Source organism: Pongo pygmaeus, chromosome 7 (assembly GCF_028885625.2).
Source record: "Pongo pygmaeus isolate AG05252 chromosome 7, NHGRI_mPonPyg2-v2.0_pri, whole genome shotgun sequence".
In the NCBI taxonomy this organism is placed as follows: Eukaryota; Metazoa; Chordata; class Mammalia; order Primates; family Hominidae; genus Pongo; species Pongo pygmaeus.
In genome coordinates this window covers 100589477-100610981 of record NC_072380.2, presented here as the reverse complement: position 1 = coordinate 100610981, position 21505 = coordinate 100589477, and the positions used below count along the sequence as shown (strand labels likewise).

Sequence of the window (21505 nt, the reverse complement as noted above, 5' to 3'; positions counted from 1 at the left end):
CCTTACTTATTTATTTATTTATTTTGAGATGAAGTTTCATTCTTGTCACCCAGGCTAGAGTGCAATGGCGCGATCTGGGCTTGCTGCAACCTGTGCCTCCTGAGTTCAAGTGATTCTCCTGCCTCAGCCTCCTGAGTAGCTGGGATTACAGGCAACCGCCACCACGTCCAGCTAATTTTTGTATTTTTAGTAGAGATGCGATTTCATCATGTTGGTCAGGCTAGTCTCAAACTCCTGATCTCAGGTGATCCGCCCACCTCAGCCTCCGAAAGTGATGGGATTATAGGCGCGAGCCACCATGGCCGGCCTAAAACCTTATTTTAATTGTTACCTCTTTGCATAGAGTCCCTTCCCATGGTCAATCCCATGCATAATTTTGAAGGTAATATTCCCTGGATACCTATTCATATTTAGAATGGTTTAGCAATCCTTGTTTGCCAATTTGAGAAAATGTTAACTCAATATTTCATTACAAGTCCCTCTCCATATCTGTCCTCCACAAATACACTATTTTTCTTTTCTGAGCACATGCTTTAAAAAAGAAAGAAAGAAAACCAAGTTGCTTATGGTGAAAAACCCCTCCTTACTGCTAGTTTTGCAGTGCTCAACTTGCACTCCATGTCCTTGATAAAGTCTTCTAATATTTGGCTCAGTTAGCAAGGACTTCACCATTTAGCACTGTTTTCTCATGAACGTCTTTGGTAAATTAAATTATTTTTACCTCCTCCTCTTCAATTAGTATCTCAAAGACTAGGAACTGAGTTTAAACATTTTTTTTGGTATCATTTTCCCTCTCTAATTTTGTACTTTACTAGATATAATGCACACATAAAAATCATTCTTGATTTATTGACAAATACTTCACTATATTTCTTTACCTTATATTGGCACAGAACACCATATAAATTCTATATAATGACATTACTTCCATGTTGCCTTCTAGCTGTTTCTTTTATAAAAATCATCTCAACCTATGGATTATAAAATTGCTAAGAGCAGGAATGAATTTCCATTTGGAAAGTCACTGGAGTATAGCAGGAAAATCACTGAACTGGGAGTCAGGAAACAGAAGTCTGAACTCTGCCACTTGTATGGTTTGCTGGAAGGTTATATTTTATTGCTATCATTTACTTCATCTGTAAAATAAAAACAAAATCCTCAGAGATGGTGTGAAAATTAAATGAGATACTATGTCTGGAAACATTCTGAATATTCTAATATACTATACAATATAAGGCATTGCTTTTTATTACATCTTCAAAATTATTTTGTGGGCAGCACATGCTGGGCACAAGGCAGACTGTCAGGAAGGTCTCCCTGAGACCTTCTTGGGTCTTGGGTCAAGTTGGGTGGGCATTTCTTACATTTTTACAGCAATAGCTGCAAAGTCCCATTCCTCAGCCTTTTTTTTCTTTTATTGGATAAAAGTTATTGCAGTCTAATACAATTTTTGGCAAACCATTTTCGGCATTTTCCATCTGCTTACCACATAGGACCTCTTGTAGTCCTGCTTCTTGCCTTTCCAACTCACCCATGAAATTTGCCTTGTCAATTCTCTCTTCCACCTCACCGAGGTAGCTGTCATACCTGGAACACTCTTTATTCTTAACCTCGCCTGCTTTTCTTTCCCATGGGCTCCTCTTCCCCTCTGCTGGCTGCCAAGGAGAAGCACATTTACTGGCATTGCCCCCCAAACAGATGCTTGCCTCGCTCCCTTCCCCCTTTCTCTTTCAGCCAAACCATCACTTGCCAAGGGCTGGTGGTTGCTGCCCCCCCTGTCCACTGCCTCGCACTGCTGCAGCTCCAGTCCTTTCTGGCAGCCTCCTCTGAAGTTCCCTGCCCGCGTTCGCCCGTGCTTCTTGCCAGCCGCCTCCCCCTCTCGCCTGCAGCTCTCCTAGCTCCCGCCAGCCTCTCCCCCGCTCGGTCTGCGCGCAGCCTCTTCCTCCCGCCCTTGCCAGCTGCTTTACTCGCCTTTCCTCAGGCTGCTCCTTCTCCTTCTTTCCCCAACCCTTCCCCTGGCTCCCGCAGCCGGTTTCTTTCCAGCGCCCCCATCCCTCTCATCGGATGTTTTGTTAACACCCAGGACCATCTCTCCCGGGTCCCACTGTGTGCGTGTGTCCACCGTTCACTTGGAAAGTGAGCATTTTCATCCCGCTTCTGTATTTGTCTAGTCCCCCACCAAAACCCTGTGCCTAATCCTCAAGCCCGGAAGGCGGAAGGTAGCTATGGTAGAGGGGATTCAGGAAGACACCAGGCCACAGGCTCGGCGGACCCCAACAAAGTTTTGGACGTTCGAGATTTGCTATCTCAGGCTTCCCAAACTTGGTCAGCCCCGGCCACCGACCCGAGCCACCCAGCGGCGCTCAGTGACCAGGCGCTCCTCTGATTCCCAGCGCCCCTGATCTTCCAGGGCCGCTTCCTCAAGAATGCCGACCGCTCTCCAGGACCAGGGTTGGGCCGCTCCCCAGGCCCCACTAGAGTCCGCAGCCTGAGCCCCACCCAGCTCATGGCTGGGGAGGGGCGTACTCATTTTTAGATGCGAGGCGGCGGGGTGGGCGAGAAGAAAGAATGGAGCCGCCCAAGTTCCTGGGTGCCTGCCTCGGGGGAGATACTGTGGAAGAGCTGTGCTCAAACCAGGGCCCTTGTGGCGGGCTGGATACCTCCGGTGCGCCCTACCGTAGTGGGGAATCCTTTATGAGCCGTCTCCTTTAAGAAGCGCGCGTGCGTGTGTGTCGGGCTGTGTGTATGCTCGTGTGTGTGTGTGTCGCGGTGTGTGTCTCTGTGTGTGTATATGTGTGTGTGTGTGTGTGTGTGTGTGCGCGCGCGCGCCAAGGGCCCCGAGAGCCAGGCAGACCCCGGGAAGGAGGAGTTATGTAGATTACGGATGAACATTCTGGAGGGGAGCGAGGAGAGGAGGGAAGAAGCAGAGACGAGAGAGTGAGGAGCGGCGGAGGCCCTTCCCGCAGGAGCTGGGGGCGGCGGCGGCGGCGGCGGAGGAGGAGGAGTGGGCGGTGGAGGAGGAGGACGCACGGGCTGGAGGCGGTGGCGGCGGCGGCGGCTGCTGCTGCTGCGGCTGCGACTAGGCGCTTTGAGCCGGAACCGCCGGTGAACTTGGGCGCCACGTTCCCGGTGACTGACCCCGGAGGATGGTGAACAGGAACTACTGCTGACCCTGTCTTCGCCGCTGCCTCTCGGGGGCTGCCAAGCGCGGGGCCCCTTTCTCCTCCCCTTGCCCGGCTGTGGGTGAACCTGCAGGCTCCTTACCCACCCGGAGGACTTTTTTTGAAAGGAAACGAGGGAGGGAGGGAGAGGGAGAGAGGGAGAAAACGAAGGGGAGCTCGTCCATCCATTGAAGCACAGTTCACTATGATCTTACTCACATTCAGCACTGGAAGACGGTTGGATTTCGTGCATCATTCGGGAGTGTTTTTCTTGCAAACCTTGCTTTGGATTTTATGTGCTACAGTCTGCGGAACGGAGCAGTATTTCAATGTGGAGGTAAGAGTGCGAGGGCTTTCTTCCTCCCCCCGCTGCCTGGGCTGCTCCCTGAAACATTTCCTTCACTCCTGGGATCCTTGTAGCTCAGAGCAGCCTGGGTCCCAGCACATTGTTTCCCTCCCAGCTGCGGAGACCCTGGTTCAGTTTAAGGGTGTCTTAGGTGACGGATGCGTGTGAGACCCAGAATCCGTTATCCCCGGCAGCACAAAGCACGATGCTGCGCGCTCAAAGACACAATTGTAGCCGGTCCATGCGTTTCACCCAGGGAAGAGAAGTCCTACATATAGCAACCGTGTAGCTAAATAAGGCAGCTTGAGTTTATGATGGATAAACAGCTCGGGGAAGACAGAATTAATTCCCTGGCATCATGTGCTGCCTAGGTATTGTTCCTGAAATCTTTCTCCCAGTGTTTGGTGCCTAACAAAGGAGGTTAAAAATCAAAGAATCTAGAGCAGAGCGTGGGAACACTAGATGTGTTTAATAACATTACTTTGTGATAAAACACTTGAGAGTCTTTTTTTTTTTCATTTAGACATAACTTAATACACTGTAACTAGATCTGGCTACACAGAGGACATGAAATCCATCTCTTTTTAAGTGTCTTCCTTCCCCCTCCCCCGCCAATTGAAAATAAACGTGGCCCAATGTAATAGTTTTGAGGTGTGTTTTTAATTTGATTTCACACTCTCGTGGCAAAACGGGGAGGTTTTAGACTGTCATTTGCTTTACTTTGATAGCTTTGGGAACAGACGGCACAAAGCAAAAGGGAACTTAAGGATAGGGACTTGTCAGACCTCTGCCAAAGTAATCTTCCTGTCATCAAGTCAGCACTGAAGCCAGTAATGTGCAGTAAATCAATGAAAGCGTGTATACACCTGGGCTGTAACACAACTTTATCACATATACGGTGGGATACAAAGCCAGTAAGAGGGTCTTAGTAACATTTACTTCTTTTGATTAGATCTGATGTCCTCTGAACTCTCAAACGAATTATGAATAATTCTTTAAGGAATAATGTGATTTTTTTCTTATATTGTTGATATTATGAAGCTTATTGTCATTTTGTTGGGAGTGTGTGTTTACACAATAGCAAGACCTGTTGCACAGTATTTGAACATGCTTCATGTAACCAGTTGATATACAGAGTATGCATAATAAGTGCCATGTGTAAAGGCATATTCTGAATATAACTGTGTTTATAGAAACTGTTCTTAGGACTTCATGTAATAAGTGATGCTTAGTACAAAAAAAGTATTTGAAAAAGTAAGAGCTATTATCAAGAGTTAAAGACCTTCACAGATATTAAGTATGAATAAATTACACAAAAAAACCCAATTTGAAAACTAAAAAGGTTTAACCCTTTGAAAAATACAACTTTATTTTTCTAGATAAAAAGAGAAAGGGGCTTGAAAGTCCAGACTTTTTTTATTGCAAATTTGAACTTTTGGAATTACATGCCACAGATGGATTTTTGTACCTAACATTTAAATCAAGAGATAATTTAATGTTGAAATGAAGGATTAGTTCATAGGCTGGGGGAATTAAAGTGGCAAGCTGTTATTTATAATGTTATAAACAGAAGGGCCTATTGCTTCAGATTGGTGGTGATGGTGGTGAGGTGGAGTGTGTGGGAGGTGGTAAAAGTAAGTGCAAGGTTGTGTCTTTCTGACTAAGGGAAGGGAAGGACAGCCTGGATTGATGGTTACCTGCTTTAGGAAAGTATTAGATTTGCTTTCAGAGGTTAGGATAACATGAGTTTTGGTGATTATTAGATTTTTTGTGAGACTAAACATAAAAGATTGCATTTCTTTATATTGGAATCCCTCAGTAAGTTCAGATATTATTATGCAAAAAAAGTTATGATTGTACTAAAAAAATTTATTTAATTTTGGATTCCAATGATCCCTTCTCTTTCTTCATTAAGATGTGTGGGGAAAAATGATTTATGGAGAAAATAGTTATTTTCCCATTTTTAGAGGATTTAAATTATTCTAGTCATATTTATTACAGAGATTTAAGCGTGACAGGTAAATCATGTGCCATCTCAGACCTTTAAAACCTTGCTTAATAAAATGGAAAGTTTTTAATGGTTTAGAGCAGATTATATGCCATAGTTTATGTTATCCTCAAATAGTATTTTTAAGCCCTTGAGCTCATTTTGGTTGGATTTATAAGCTTCTTTATGTGTAATGATACCCCCCTTTTTTTTAGAGTGTAGGAGTAGCTGCTAGTGAAATGAAAATATTGTCAAGAACACAGAATGACAGGATGTTTTCTGACATAAATTTCTGCCTGATCCGCTTCTATTTGATGTTTTTTTTTGATAGGAAACACTAATGGCAAGAATGGTCCATCACTTCCTCTCCAGAAGAGGCACTTAACATTGTGCTCCTCATTCTGGTTGCAAAACATACACACTGGGAATGTTTTATTTGATTGATTCTCAAGGATAGCCTTAAAATAAACAGTAATGATATCAGTCATGCATGAAGCTCATATGATCATAAAATTTTTTTTCAGTAAGCACAGAAAGTTATTATAGTTGGAACAAAGCTTCAGAGGGATGCTTTTTATGCTGACAACTAAGATTACATTGCTTTATTCATCAGTAAACTTAACGATTTGTGGTCCCCCCATTCTTTTTTATCTCTGCGATTTAAGGTTTAAGACTGTATATTTTTCCCAGGGAAGTGGGGGATTTGAAGAGGGTGGTTGGCTAGAGGTATTCATGTTAACTCTTACCTGTCTGATTTTTAAGGGTATAAATATTTGGAGTTGTCAATTATTGAAGTGAGAGATGTTTTTAATATGGTGATGAAATCATGTTACAGAAAGAGAGTGCATTTGGTTTTGCTTGGTTAGCTTGTTTTTTAAGAAGCAAAAAGGAACATCTCTTACAGCTAAGAAAGGGTCAGACACTACCAGGAGTAGTACTATGGAAGAGATTCAATACATTGCTCTACTTTCATTTCAAGTGGAACACTTTTAATGTTAAGTTTTCAGTATATACTCACTTAGGTAAAGATATCCATATATCATTGGATCCCTTTTTTAAGAGTTGGTCTTTCAGTATGTGATAATTAGCATGATGCAAGGGAACATTGCTAATATTAACTAAAAGTCAAAAACTGTTGTCATTGGACAGCAGTCTGAATCAGAGGTGTTCATTGGTCAGAAGCAGCTAAATTATTAATAAATAATTATTATTTAATGTCTACTGTCTTAAAAATCATTTTGTTCCTAAAATAGCTATCTCATATAGGGATTTTCATGATCCTGTGGCTTTTTTTTTTGCTATGCTGTGAGCATTTTTGTTATGAAATTTGAGACAGAACGTAGTTCATGATAGTAATACCTCTCACATCGTCAACTCTGAATAGTTTGTCAAATATTACTTATGTGAACAACATATTCCTTATCGATTTCTAAACAATAGCATGCATTTCCAGGGAGGAAAAAATTTTCAAGCTGATTTAGTGGTAAAGTAAAAACATAAAATTCTAAATGATGCATATATCAAAGCATAAAATGATTACTCTTTTGTGACAAAAAAAGTCTTGATAAGGCAAAAATTATTTTGTTGTTCCTGATTAAAGAAAGCAGAGATATTTTAGATTTCAAAGCGGTCTTTTATGACAAATATGAATTGAATATAACTATTTCCTAAATTTTTCTTGCAATATATTTACTTAACAGATTTAAGATTTATTCAAACCTTTGTCAGGTTTGCCTGCATGTACCTAAAAAGTCAGAGTTTGCATTGGGTACTTTTGTATTGCATATAAATTTGGTAATAATTGATCATGAGACATTTCAGAGATAAAAAATTATATTTTATAGAATTTTACATTCTTACATTGGGACACTGTTTTGCTTTTCTCTTGTTCTTTGCTTGCTTAAAAAATCAAGATGCACTATTTCATTTGGACATGGAAGAATGGTGGTACCATGCCTTATTCAGTAAAGTTTGTCTCATAAATATAGCCTATAATTCTCCACTGTAGCAGTTTCTAACTGGTCAACAACAGGGGCTGTATGACTGATTCATCAAGATTTTTATGTACCGCAAGATTGCAGGTTTAACAAAACGTCTCAAATATGCTGGCTGTTTAGGGTGCTCATAAGGGCCCAAAGCTATGACAAGGAGAACAAGAGGCTCAATTGTTTTAAGGTTCTCTAGCTTCTCCTACATGTTCCACCTTGACTATGCCTCTCTGTTCAGAGTTGCCTGGGCCAGGTCACTCAGGTCTATGGTTATTCATGAAACCATTACGTGACATGATCATAGCTCACTACAGCCTCAACCTCCTGGGCTCAAGCAATCCTCCCACCTTAGCCTCCTGAGTAGCTGGCGCTACAGGCACATACCACCATACCCAACTTCTTTTTTTCTTTTTTTTTTTTTTTAATTTTCAGTGAGACAAGATCTCACTATGTTGTCCAGGCTGGTCTCAAACTCCTGAGCTCAAGTGATTCTCCCTCCTTGGCCTCCCAAAGTGCTGGGATTACAGACAGGAGCCACCACATGTAGCCACATGTCATTATTATTAATAGAAAATAAAGGTCGATAAGGAACTAATTGGCACCATAGCATCTAATGACATAAACATCTATGAGATTAGGACATATCAACTGGTATAGGAAGATTATATTTAAACATCTTTCCATTTATTAAAAATATAATGTACTGAAAATCAACCAAGCTAGCATCAGTACATTTTCTTCCCGTAGGTTTTTCTTAGACAGTTTAGTTCAAGAATGTGATTTTTCACATTTTGTCTTGTCATCTGTTACTATCATAGAATATCAAGTTCAGATCACACCTTCTTTTACAACATTAGGTTCGCTGAAATGTGTTCATCTTTTCTAATGTCATAGAAAATAAATAGGCCTTTATAATTCAGTAGGCCTTTTTATTTTTTTTTAATTGGATCAAACCCGAAGTGCTTCCTTTTCATAATATGGGTAGGATTCAATAAGAAACCTAGGCCAGCTCTGTTATACCTCAGATTCTGAACAACAACAAAAAAGTTTTTCAAAAATTATGTGTAGGGAGGGATAAGAATGGACTGAAAAAGAAATTAAAGTGTTTTCTACAGTAATAAAAAATAGTGAAAAACATATCGTGTCCATATAACAGTGGGAATGGCAAGATAGCTAGCAATGTAGTGTAATTGAGCACTGGGGGAGAAGTTGAAGGAGGTGGGCTTTAACTCAGGTTCTTTCGCTAACCTGGCTTTGAACTTGGACATGTAATTTATTTGATATCTCATCTGCAACAATGAGATGTGAACTAAACTGTCACTAAAGCCATTTCCAGATTTGAAATTTTATAGTCGTAAGCCTAGAAGCTTTAGTCTGTGTAGCCAAAGGGGATGGGAAATGCAATATTGACCCTGTAAATTTGGTAACAACTGAATCACAAAGGTAGATAGTTCAGATTTTTTTCTGAAATAAATGTCATGAGGAAATACAGAATGTGTAACTTAAATCTAACATGTGTTATCATCTGTAGTTCCAAAGGGTGTTCCATTTTGGAAATTGTCCTAGCCTTCTGCTGAATAGTAAATACATTGGCAGCAAATGATACGTAATTTTAAAATCTAGTTTTGGCCAAGGTAGCAAACCTTAAAAATTAATTTAAAAAATATAATTTAGTGCCATTTTGAAAAACAAATATCATCTACAAGTGGTAATTCAATCATAAAAAGGCAAGTTGGAATAAGTTCAAAATCTAAGTTTTAACAATTTTTGGGAGGGAGTGTCTCAAAATTTAAATCTGTCTCTCTGTATATGTATACAAATATACACATATTTTGTAGTGAAATTAAGTGCTTATACTGTATTCTCCATTTGCCCATTGTGGGAAATAATTTGGACATGTGTTCTTTGAGGATTTTTTTTTCTTCACCACGTATTTGATTTTGAATATGAAAAATCAGATTGCATTTGTTTTATAAAATATGTAGTTTGTGTGAACAATAAAAAATTCCATACTAAAAGGACAAAATACTAAGTAATGATATATGGGACACTAACATTTTCTTTTGCCTTATTTTTCTTTTACTTGGGGAAGTTATTTATACATTTTGAGGTTCTTCATGAAGCCATATTTGATTGTTGTTTCCTGTCATTTAGCACTCTGAATTGATATTTTTTGCTTGGTGTTTCACCACAACTGTTTGGCATTGTGCATCCTTAGTTTTGGATAGTGGCATAGCTTGATGAGCCACATGACAGAAGCTGAGCCAAGAGAGTTAAGTGTAGCCCCTAACCTTTGATTAAATGTGACCTCTTGGTGTAGTATATAAAAAGAGGCTAGAGGGAGCTATTGAGCTGTTTAAAGACTCCAATGGCTTGGAAGAACTTGGTTTAAAATCAAGGACAGATACTAGGTGCAATCAGATGTTGCAAAATGAATCATAGCCAATTGTAGATTTTGGAGAAATCAATGAACACAGTTCACGATTTAAGATGTAACCTGGTTTACTGAGGGCCACTTGGCACCAGTGATTACATATTTGATGAACTAAGAAGGAAATTAGCACTTCTCTAGGGAAAAATGTTCTGGGCATGGCAGTATAACAAAGAATATTATAATGCAGGAATGCTTTACATTTCTCTTATTTTTAGGTGTGTGATAGGTCAAAAACTATACATTGTAGTGACTAGGTGTTTTCGGTGTTCCTGTTTTAACTAAAATGACTAATGAAATGATTGTGGTTTTATAGATTAGAGGTGGAATAAATTTAATTTGATAATGCCTTTTAGATTATGTGTAGCAAAAATCCAATTTTAAAAGCTCATGAGACTAAAGTGATTTTAATTTCTAATGTTTACCATGCGTCCTTATTGAATAAATACTTTTCAATGAAAGCAGAGTTTAAAATCCAGTTTTTACCTATTCTTCCTTTTAAAAATATGTAAAAAACGACCCACAAAAGTGTGACACAGTGTGGTTTCTTTAAATAGGAGCCTAAGAAATGTTTTTAGTTGAGCAGATTATTATTTGACCACTGGTAGAGGTTGGGGGATAACAAAGGCACTTGCTAATGCATTAGGGCATGCCAGCATTTAATTAAAATATTATAAGCTTCTCATAAGCATCACTAAATTTTTTGTAAGTTTTCTAATCTAGTCACTTAAGTGAGATATGGATATTGAAGTAAGTCATGGACCCTGAGAACAGATAAATGTTCTCAAGAGAGATAGTCCTTAGAGTGATGTATTCAAATGACCAAAGAAACCCAAATAAACTACTCACTGAAATGGAATCTTATAGTATTTGTTTTAGCCACGTTTAAGTTAAGGAGGAATAAACTGCCATTTTTTAGGGTAAGCTGGATACTTTTATAAACTTCATTTCATATCCCGAAATTGCTTGCACCTGATGTGATGTCAATGGAATGTAGACATGTGCCTCTTCATGCGGCTGATGCAGTCAGACCCCGAATGATGTCAGTGGAGGCATTTTTCCATGGGAACTTTTCACAGTTGAATTCCTACCATGTGTTAGTAATTTCTCATTGTTTATAATAATTGGAAATTTGTTTTTATTTTAGGTTCTAATGTCTGTGCATTCATTCCTTCTTTACTCTCAACTATTGCAGTTCCTTTTCTCATGCTCTACTTGCTTCATCTAGTTGGCATCTTAGGGACATCATATTTTACTTACATTGCGGGACCCCAGGCTTAGAAGTTGGGAAAAATTATGAAAAGTCACATTTTTACCCCTCCCCTCTGTCATCATTAATAAAGTAAAATAGTTTCAAATAGCTTAGAGAAATGAATGTATACTCAATGGTTTATGTAAAATTGAGAACAAACATAGAAAAGTCAAGAGCACTACTAAGATATGACTAAAATCCTTTTCGGAGGTTTGGATATTCCTTGTATTACAACAGTGCTACTCATATAACTCATTGTTTTGCCTATGTATGATGGACTGAGTTAAGTTGTTTGCTCCATGGGTAACTCAAGCAAATTGCTTAAGTAGTCTTTGCCTTGTTTGGGCCATTTATGTAATGGATATGTGATCTTTATTGCCTGTCTGTAGCATGGATTTTATGACAGCATCCAGACACTGCCAAGCAGTCTCCTTTGTAAGTAGGAATAACATGGTGTCTCAGTCCCTGAATTCCCACTGATGACTGGGAGCATAGAAACACCTACATTCTGCCATTACATTCTGATTAAACAAAGGTCCAAATAACCAGCAACATGGAAATACCATTTGAACACTGAATCTTAATTATAATAAAAAACAATGTTAATTAACATTGGTTAAACACATGCTATGTGCCTAATAAGTGTTCTAAATGTTTCATATATAAACGCATTTAATTATTATTATAATCTTGTGAGTTGGTATGACTATTTCTGTTACACAAGTGATGGATCTGCAACACAGGGTTTAAAGAACTTGCCAAGGTTACATTGCTATGAAGTGCTGAAGTGGAATAGCCTAAAATCAAAGCAGGCAGGCTGACTGTCGTACCCAGGCTTCCAAATGAATAAATACAGGTGACAATTAACTTCCAGGTTCCCGGTATGGACAATGTGATCCAGTTCCATTACAAACATCGTTTGTATTCCAAACTAAAATGATGTAACTAATATGTATAGTGGAAAAATATTAACCCATCCTGAGCAGACAGTCTTATCTGGAGTAAAAACTGAATAGGGGATTGTTGATTTGATTGGTTGATTTAAGATTGATTATGTGGTACTCAGTATAGTTTTACAGTTATCTAAATCATTAGATAATTGGTAATCCATGTATGGCATAATCTTATATAAATACAATATTAAATTGTAGTATTTTGTCAACTATTTGTTATATTGTAGTTTACCATTAAATCTGATTTTCAAAGTATTCAGGAAGATTTGGTTACATTCTAAGATTAAAAGAATTGAACAATACAGAAAATGTAATGAAAAAACTTTGTCAGAGATGAGTGTTCCAATGCCCTGCAGGGGAGGAATGTGTGTGTCTATAGCTACTGACTGGCATGTTTTATGAATTCTGGCATTTGTTATTTTTATGTATTGCATCTATTGAGTAGAAGCTAAAAGGAAATATATTTATTTTGTTGTTTTAAAATATTTATTCAGTTTAAAAAGCAACATTTTTCAGAGATAGATCAGTCCAGCAATGGATCAGGTGTCTCAAATGTTATTGAGTTCCTCCTCACTGTTTGAGAATAGGCCTGACGGCTGGTTGTTGCCTGTATTGTGGAGAGAATACAAACTCCAATATGGTGGTTGACCAATAGATGTAAAAAACATCTTCAGTCCCTAAGATTGTTCTTGTGTGTAGCTTTCAGCACTCACATAATTTGTTTATTAACCTATCAAAGAAGTACTATTTCTAAACCAACTTACAAAAGTAAAAATCTAGCTGATTTTTACAAAATTTAAATACTCCTTTTGCTACTTTCTCCCTTCCTCTGAAGGAAGTAAAAACATACCTCAGATATATTGCTGGTTTGGTTTTCTCACTGCAATAAAGAGAAATTCACAAAGAAGTGAGTGACATGAATTTCTTGGTTTCCCAGTGCATATAAAAGTTATATTTACACTGTACTGTATTCTATTAAGTGTGAAATAGCATTATACCTTAAAAAGCATGTACATACCATAACTAAAAATACTTAATTGTTAAAGGACCATTCAGCCTTTGGCAAGTCCTCTTTTTACGGCTAGAGGGTGTTGCCTTGATGCTGCTGATTGCTGACTGATCACGGTAGTGGCCCTGGAGATGAGGGTGGCTGTGGCAATTTCTTAAAACAACAGTGAAGTTTGCCACATTGATTGACTATTCCTTTCATGAAAGATTTCTCTTAGCATGCAATACTGTTTGATAGTATTTTTACCCACAGTAGAACTTTTTTCAAAATTAGAGTCAATCCTGACAAACCCTGCCACTGCTTTATCAACTACATTTATGTAATATTCTAAATCTTTTGTTATCATTTCAACAGTGTTCATAGCTTCTTCACCAGGAGTAGATGTCATCTCTAGAAACCACTTTCTTTGCTCATCTGTAAGAAGCCTCCTCATTCATTAAAGTTTTATAATGAGATTGCAGCAATTCAGTCAGATCTTTAGGTTCCACTTCTAATTCCCTCAGAGTCATCGATAGGGATTGGAATAAACTTTTTCCAAACTCCTGTTAATGTTGTTATTTTTACCTCCCCCCATGAATCATGAGGATGCTTAGTGGCATCTAGAATGGTGAATCTTCTACAGAAGGTTTTAAAGTTACTTTGCTTAGATCTATCAGAGGAATCACTATCTATGGCAGCTATAGCCTTACAAAATGTATGTCTTATATAATGAGACTTGAGACTTGAAATTACTCTTTGATCCATGGGCTGCAAAATGGATGTTGTGTTAGCAGGCATGAAGAAAACAGTAATTTCCTTATACATCTCCATCAGAGCTCTGGGTGACCAGATATGTTGTCGGTAAGCAGTAATATTTTGAAAGGAATCTCTTTTTCCTGAGCGGTAAGTCTCAGTGGGCTTCAAATATTCAGTAAACCATGCTGTAAAAAGATATGCTGTCATCCAAGCTTTGTTGTTCTATTGATAGAGCAGGGTAGATTTAGCATAATTCTTAAGGGCAATAGAATTTTTAGAGTGGTAAATGAGCTCTAGCTTCAACTTAAAGTTGCCAGCTGCATTAGCTCCTATCAAGAAAGTCAGTCTGTCCTTTGAAGCTCTGATGCCAGGCACTGACTTTTCCTCTCTAGCTATGAAAGTCCTAGATGGCCTCTTCTTTCAATATAAGGCTGTTTTGTCTATATTGAAAATCTGTTGTTTAGGGTACCCACCTACATCGATTATTTTAGCTAGATCTTCTGGATAACTTGCTGCAGTTTCTTCATCAGCACTGCTACTTCATCTTGCACTAAGGTTACATAGATGGCTTCTTTCTTAAACCTCATGAACCAACCACTTCTAGCTTTCAACTTTTCTTCTGCAGCTTCCTCACCTCTCTCAGCCTCCAGAGAATTGAAGAGAGTGAGGGCGTTGCTCTGGATTAGGCTTTGGTTTAAGGGAATGTTGTGGCTGGTTTGGTCTATTCAAACCACTCAAACTTGTTCTGTAACAGTAATAAGGCTATTTCACTTATCATTTGTGTGTTCACTGGAGTATCACTTTTAATTTCTTTCAGAAACTTTTCCCTTGCATTTACAACTTGGCTAACTGTTCAGTGCAGGAGGCCTAGCTTTTGGCCTATCTTGGCTTTCAACATGCTTTCCTCACTAAGCTTAATCATTTTTAGCTTTTAATATAAAGTGAGAAATGTATGACTCTTCCTTTCACTTAAACATTTATAGGCCGTTGTAGAATTGTTAACTGGCCTAATTTCAATATTGTTGTGTTTCAAGGAATAGGGAAGCCCAAAGAGAGGGAAAGAGATGGGGGAATGGCCAGTAAGTGGAGCAGTCAGAACACACACATTTAGTTACTAAGTTTGGCATCTTAAATGGGCAGAGTTTGTGGCACTCTGAAACAATTACAATACTAACATCAGAGATTAGTGATCACATAGAGTGAGGTTTGGGAATCTGTATTTTAAAATCCTAGAACCCTAGGTGAGTTTTTGGGTCTCTGTTTTAGTGCATATCCCACAATATGTTCTTCTGAAGCTAATGCTACAAGATATTTCTCAGAAACATTCCATAGTCAAATAAATTTGGTAAGTGTGAAAAAAAGAACACTAACCACAGATCACCATAACAGATGTCGTCTAATGAAAAAGCTTGAAATATTGTGAGAATTACCAAAATGTGACACAGAGATGTGAAGTGAGCACATGCTGTGGGAAAAAATGGCGCTGATGGACTTGTTTGATGGAGGGTTGTCACATTTTGTAAAAAATACATTATCTGTGAAGTGCAATAAGGTAAAATGCAATAAACGGAGGTATGCCTATCTCATCCCAAAAAATGGAAAAAATGCTTGAACAATGATATTCAAGTCACTGGACTTTGGGTAATAAAGGAGTTATCCCTGAGAGATGAGAAACAAATGCAGTGAACCCTAGGATTATCTCAACTTGCTGCCTTGAGAGAGTTTCCAGCCATAGCACCAGGAAGGTGGAACTCAGGTTGAGCTGGACAGACTCTGAGTTAGGGAATGGAGCTGGGTGTATAAGGAGACCAAGGTGGTTCACATTCAGAAAACTGGAGAGAAGAGGACTGCAAAGAGCAAAAACACCAGAGATCAGCCCAGGGTTCCCCTTGAGTATGCAGTTGAGAACTGATCTGTGTCTTCCTGTGAAGTAACTACTGGTTGCCAAGGAAAGAATCAACCAAAACAGCTAGAGGGAATCATGCCCAGTGTTCATGAAGGCCTGGCAATAGTGTCAGCTCCCTTCGGCCAGACTGGATAACCTCATACTTGTTAGGGCAAAGGGGAGAGTGCTCAGAAGTGTCTTGCCTCAGTTATGAAAAATAATTAGCTCTGGACTAAACACTGCTTTGGTTCAGCTTAACAATACTTAAAAGGAAGACTGGAAAGAATCCACTGTTCTGTGACTTAACTGATTTCACAACAAAGCTCAGTAATATTTATTGGAATACAGAAATACCCAGCACCCAATAGGGTAAAATTCATAATGTCTAGCATATAATAAAAAATCCTCAGGCATACAACAAAGCAGAAAAACACTAATTAGGAGAAAATTCTGTATATTTAAATTGATTCAAAAATAGCACAGATGTTATGATTAGCAGATAAAAATATTAAAACATTTGTTATGACTATATTCTTTATGTCCAAAAGTTGACATATGGAAGATATATTGAAATTGAACTGTAGAGGTAAAAACTACAATACATGAGATTAAACTTGAAATTAACAGCAGATTACACATTAGTGAAGAAAAAAATAAACTTTAGGTTGCAGAAATACAAGTAATTCACAGAAACACAAAAGGAAAATTTAACAATGAACAGAATATCAGTGAGATATGGGACAGCTGCGCGTTACCTAATATACATGTGATATGGTTTGGCTGTGTCCCCACCCAAATCTTATCTTGAATTTTCACGTGGTATGGGAGGAACACAGTAGGAGGTAATTAAATCATGGGGACAGGTCTTTCCTATGCTGGTCTCATGATAGTGAATAAGTCTCACGAGATCTGATGGTTCTATAAGGGGGAGTTTCTCTGCACAAGCTCTCTCTTTGCCTGCCACCATCCATGTAAGATGTGACTTGCTCCTCCTTGCCTTCCACCATGATTGTGAGGCCTCACCAGCCATGTGGAACTGTAAGTCCGTTAAACCTCTTTATTTTGTAAATTGCCCAGTCTTGGGTATGTCTTTATCAGCAGTGTGAGAACAGGTTAATACAACATGTATACATGTAATTTAAGTCTCTTAAGCAGGGAGAGGTAGAAAGAATAACACTTTTCTTAATTTGATGGAAAATACATAAACTCACAGATCCAAGAAGCTTAATGAATCCCAAGCACAAAGAAAAAAGAAGAAAACTACAGTAAGGCACAGCATAATCAAATTGCTCAAATGAGTGATAAAGAGAAAATCATAAAAGCAGACAGAGAAAAATAGACACCTTTCATATAGAGGAGCAAATAATTGCAGATTGCTTGTCAGAAATAATACAAGGAAAAGATAGTGGAGAAACATCCTGAAAATACAGGAAGGAAAAAAACCTCTCAACCTAGGATTCTGTACATATTGAAAATATATTTCAAATACTTCAGCAAAATAAAGAATTTTTCAGAGACACAAAAGCTGAAAGATTTATCTCTAGCACAGCAACACTGCATGAAATGTTAAAAGCTGCCCCCAAAAACTGGAGACAGCACAGATGTCCAACAACATTAGTACACATACAAAACTCTGATACATCCATAGAATGGAATACTACTTAGCAATAAAAAGGAATGCACTATTGATACATTGTAAAATAGTAAAGAATGCCAAAACAATTAGGCTGAGTGAACAAAGCCAGTTAAAAAGAGCACATACTGTGTGATTTATTTTAAATAAAATTATTAAAAATGGACACTTTTTTTTTTTTTTTGAGACAGAGATTTGCTCTTTGTTGCCCAGGCTGGAGTGCAATGGCTCAATCTCAGCTCAGGCTCACTGCAACCTCTGCCTCCTGGGTTCAAGCAATTCTCCTGCCTCAGCCTCCCAAGTACCTGGGATTACAGGCATGCACCACCACACCCGGCTAATTTTGTATTCTTAGTAGAGACGGGGTTTCGCCATGTTGGTCAGGCTGGTCTCAAACTCCTGACCTCAGGTGATATGCCTGCCTCAGCCTCCCAAAGTATTGGGATTACAAACATGAGCCGCTGTGCCTGGCCCAAATGGACACTGATCTTTAGCAATAGAAAGCAGATCCGTGATTGCCTAGGGACTGAGGGAGGAGGGCAGGAGGGCTGAGAGGGAAGGATTATAGAGTCCAGAGAAGACTTTTGCTGGTAATGGATGTGTTACTTTTCCTGGCTGTGGTGGTACTTTTCTGTGTATGTCAAAATTTATCAAATTGTACACTTAAAATATGTGCTGCTTATTGTATACCAATCATACCTCAATAGAGCTGTTAAAAATTGCATATTGAATATATAATCCAGTTCTTAGTAACCAACCTAATAATGATAACTGCTGGTAGTTACATGTATGCTGTAGCCTAAATTAAGATGGAAAAGAATAGGTTGCAGGCTTCTTTATGATACTATTCTATAGAAATAAAATGTCTAACTATAAAAGATTGGGTGATCAAGGCTTAGCTTTGGGCCATGTCTGACTCAGGAATCTGTCTTTGGATTCCTATGGCTTAAAATACCCGTATGAAGAGAACTGCCAGTTTTTATCTCCAGTTGGCATCTCTCTTCTCAGCTCTAGCCTGTATTCCCATCGTCTGCTTATCCATCTTACTGTGTACAATGACAGATGTTCTGATCTGCCCTGTCTCAGTGTTTCCTCTGACACTACTTCCCACCACTGTGCTGGTATCACCTACCACACGGGTGTTCAGGTTAAGAGTGGGCACCAAATCCCCAGTTTTCTGCCCCTTACTCTCTATGTCTAATCAATTGCCTCATTTCCTCTAATGTATATCTTAAGTCTTTTTATTTCTGATGTCTATTTTGGGTTGCAACCCTATTTTAAATGTTTGTTATCTCTGGTCTTGACACGTTATATTATTTATAACATGGCATGCAAGACCTCTCATTATCAGCCTCACCCCTTTCTCTAGCCCTGTAGCTCAGAGTTCATCTTCTGCTCACTGTGATCTAGTGCAGTGGTCCTCACATTAAAGATGCCTGTCCACTCCTAAACATTAATGAAAACCCAAAATCTTCTATTATGGTTTATATCCATCTATATTTATGGTATTAGATAAATCTGAGAGAATTTTAAAATACTTATTTAGAAATTCATTAAAAATGACATGTCATAAATAACATTTTTATGAAAAAATAATTTTACAAAACAAAATAGTAAGAAAGGTGACATTGTTTTAGATCTTTCCAGATGCTTTAAATATCTGGCTTAACAAAAAATAGCTAGATTCTCATATCTCCTTATGCATTCACACTTCTGATGTTATAAATCACGAAGGCTCTGGTAAACTCAACTGTCAAATGCAAGTGAATGAGGGTAAAAAGGCAAATAACATCTTATTAAAATTGTTTGATTCCTGAAAGTTTTAGGACACTCAGAGGTTCCTGGATCAAACTTTGATGATCTCGGCTCTAGCAGGTATGCTGTTCCCCTTTTACCTCCTGGATATATCAAGATCCACCGTAGAGTCTTTATCAAAATGCTTAATTCCTTCGTTTCTTCCTCATCCTAATATACATTTTTTTGGTGTCGAGAATAAACATTAGTGAGCCATCTCTCAATCTCCGTCTTCACCCCCACCAGGTAATCCCCCCATTATGCATTTATAATAACTTATTCTTATTTTTAAAGTATCCAATATAATTATAATCACAGAGTATTTTATTAATATCTTACTTCAAAGACAGATAGTGGCATCTGTATGCAAGACTAAGGGACCTTAAAATTACTGTTGAAAATTATTAAATACCTTATTAATTGATAAAACTTAACTCATGGCCACAAAAAAGCCCAACATCCACCTCCTTCTTTTCCTTGTGCCTTTTAATTTGGGTCTTCCTGTGTCTAGAAATATGTAGGCCAAATTCATACTTGCTAGTAGAAAAATGTAAGGGGACAGAAATAACTTTTTTTCTCTCTTCTTGCCTGGGGGCATATGGGCGAATTCAGTACATTAGAACAAATTGAATGCCTGTACGAATAATCCATTGTACAAGGTGTTTGTATGATAGATTCACAGCTGTCTCTCACAGTAAATTATAATTTTGTGTTGAGCCAGAGTATATATATCTTCATCATTAGTGTGTTCCATGAGCCAGACACCACCATGCAAGTAGAGTGCTCATTAGATATGCACTGAAAAATGAGTGGATTACATCATCCCTATTCATGGGTTTTAGTTTCTAATGTAACTGGTATTTTCTGATCCATTTCAATAGTTGTCCTTTTTCTTAACTCATTTAGCCCATACTGGATGACAGTATGGTGCCTTTACCTTACATTTACTTCAATTACTTTATTAGAAATATTTAACTTCATATAATCAAGGTTCATATTTATCTTGGTTATTAATGGTCAACTGGTGAGCAACTTGGACTTTGAGATTTTAAAAAAATCATCTCCATCATATGACAGTATTTTTGGTATAAATAGCGCTTTCTATCTTCATTCACCAATAGAACGTTTATATAAATGCCTTTGCCTTGGCATTAAAAATATTCTAAAATTAGTCATTTTTTTCCAGTGGTGTGTATCAGAATACCTTAGGGAAAATATCAAAGGAAAATAACTTTGTTCTAGTTCAGTGACTTCAGTTGTAGTTATTACTATTATTGAACAGCAACTTCACCAAATGATTTTTAGAAAAGAGCAAAAACAGTTTTACTTGTATTTCACTGGAGGTCTTAACTGATTTCCATCCTTCTTTGAGCTACATGGATGAGGAAAAAGGTGCATACACTGTCAGTCGCTGTGTCCATTAGGGTGTAAAATTGAAGACTGAATAATCACATAATAATTTGAATTTCTTTTAAGTAACTTACATTCAAATTAGATCATAGTGTTTTAACAGTCACAATAATGAAGGCCCATGAAGAGTTGACTCAATAAATGTTAAATATATGATGGATTTGCTTTTGCTATATTGGTGATAGGCAGGATAAAAACAGAGAATACAAGACCTTCTTTAGTCTTTCATTGATACATGTGCTGTCTATCTGAATTACATCTTAGGAAAAGTAGAGGAAGTGTAGTCTTAGAATATTAAACAGTCCATTTTTCACTTTTGTGTTTAACAGGAAAAATGAGGCTTTTATTATAGGATCATATTAGGAGTAACGAAACACATGGAGCCTTTTCTTTGAGGACAGCCATCTGCCCAAGAGTTGCAGGTTTCAGTCATTTTTTTTAAAGAAAGATTTTCTTTTTGTTACTTAATTTCCAGAAATTTTCTAGACACACACAATTCCCCCCTCCCTCCTGCCACCCTCCCTCTTTATAGACTTTCCTCCCTCCCCTGCCTTCCTTCCCATAAAGATGCATTATATATAATGTTCTGTATATTTTTACCATAACAATATACTTTGGAGATTTTTTTCTACCAATGCATGTAGAACAACTTCATACTTGTATGATATTAATAACTTGTAACTTGTAATTTATTTAACCATTGCCGATTGCTGGTCAAAGAGGTTATTTTAAAAGTTGTTTCTATAATTAAAAAATAATGCAGTGTACTTATCTAAGTACATGTGAGTTAATTAGTTTATGTAACAAAATTTCTGGAAGTGGAATTACTGCGTTAAGGGCTATATTTATTTATAATTGTAGTAGATTCTGCCAAATTGTCACTCAACAATGCTTGAGCATGCTTGGTTCCACACACACTTG

At 38.1% G+C, this 21505-nt stretch overlaps 1 protein-coding gene across 2 annotated transcripts in view; it reads left to right on the top strand.

The window, feature by feature from the left end:
• Positions 1-2598: 2598 nt before the first annotated feature.
• Positions 2599-21505, top strand: part of MMP16 (matrix metallopeptidase 16) — a 285421-nt gene continuing 266514 nt past the window's right edge. The window contains exon 1 of one of the 2 annotated variants that reach the window (XM_063668955.1): positions 2599-3498. In XM_063668955.1, the coding sequence (XP_063525025.1) occupies positions 3367-3498 (132 nt within the window). In that variant the 5' untranslated portion in view covers positions 2599-3366. The remainder of the gene's footprint in view (positions 3499-21505) is intronic. The other variant, XM_063668956.1, reaches the window with a different exon arrangement.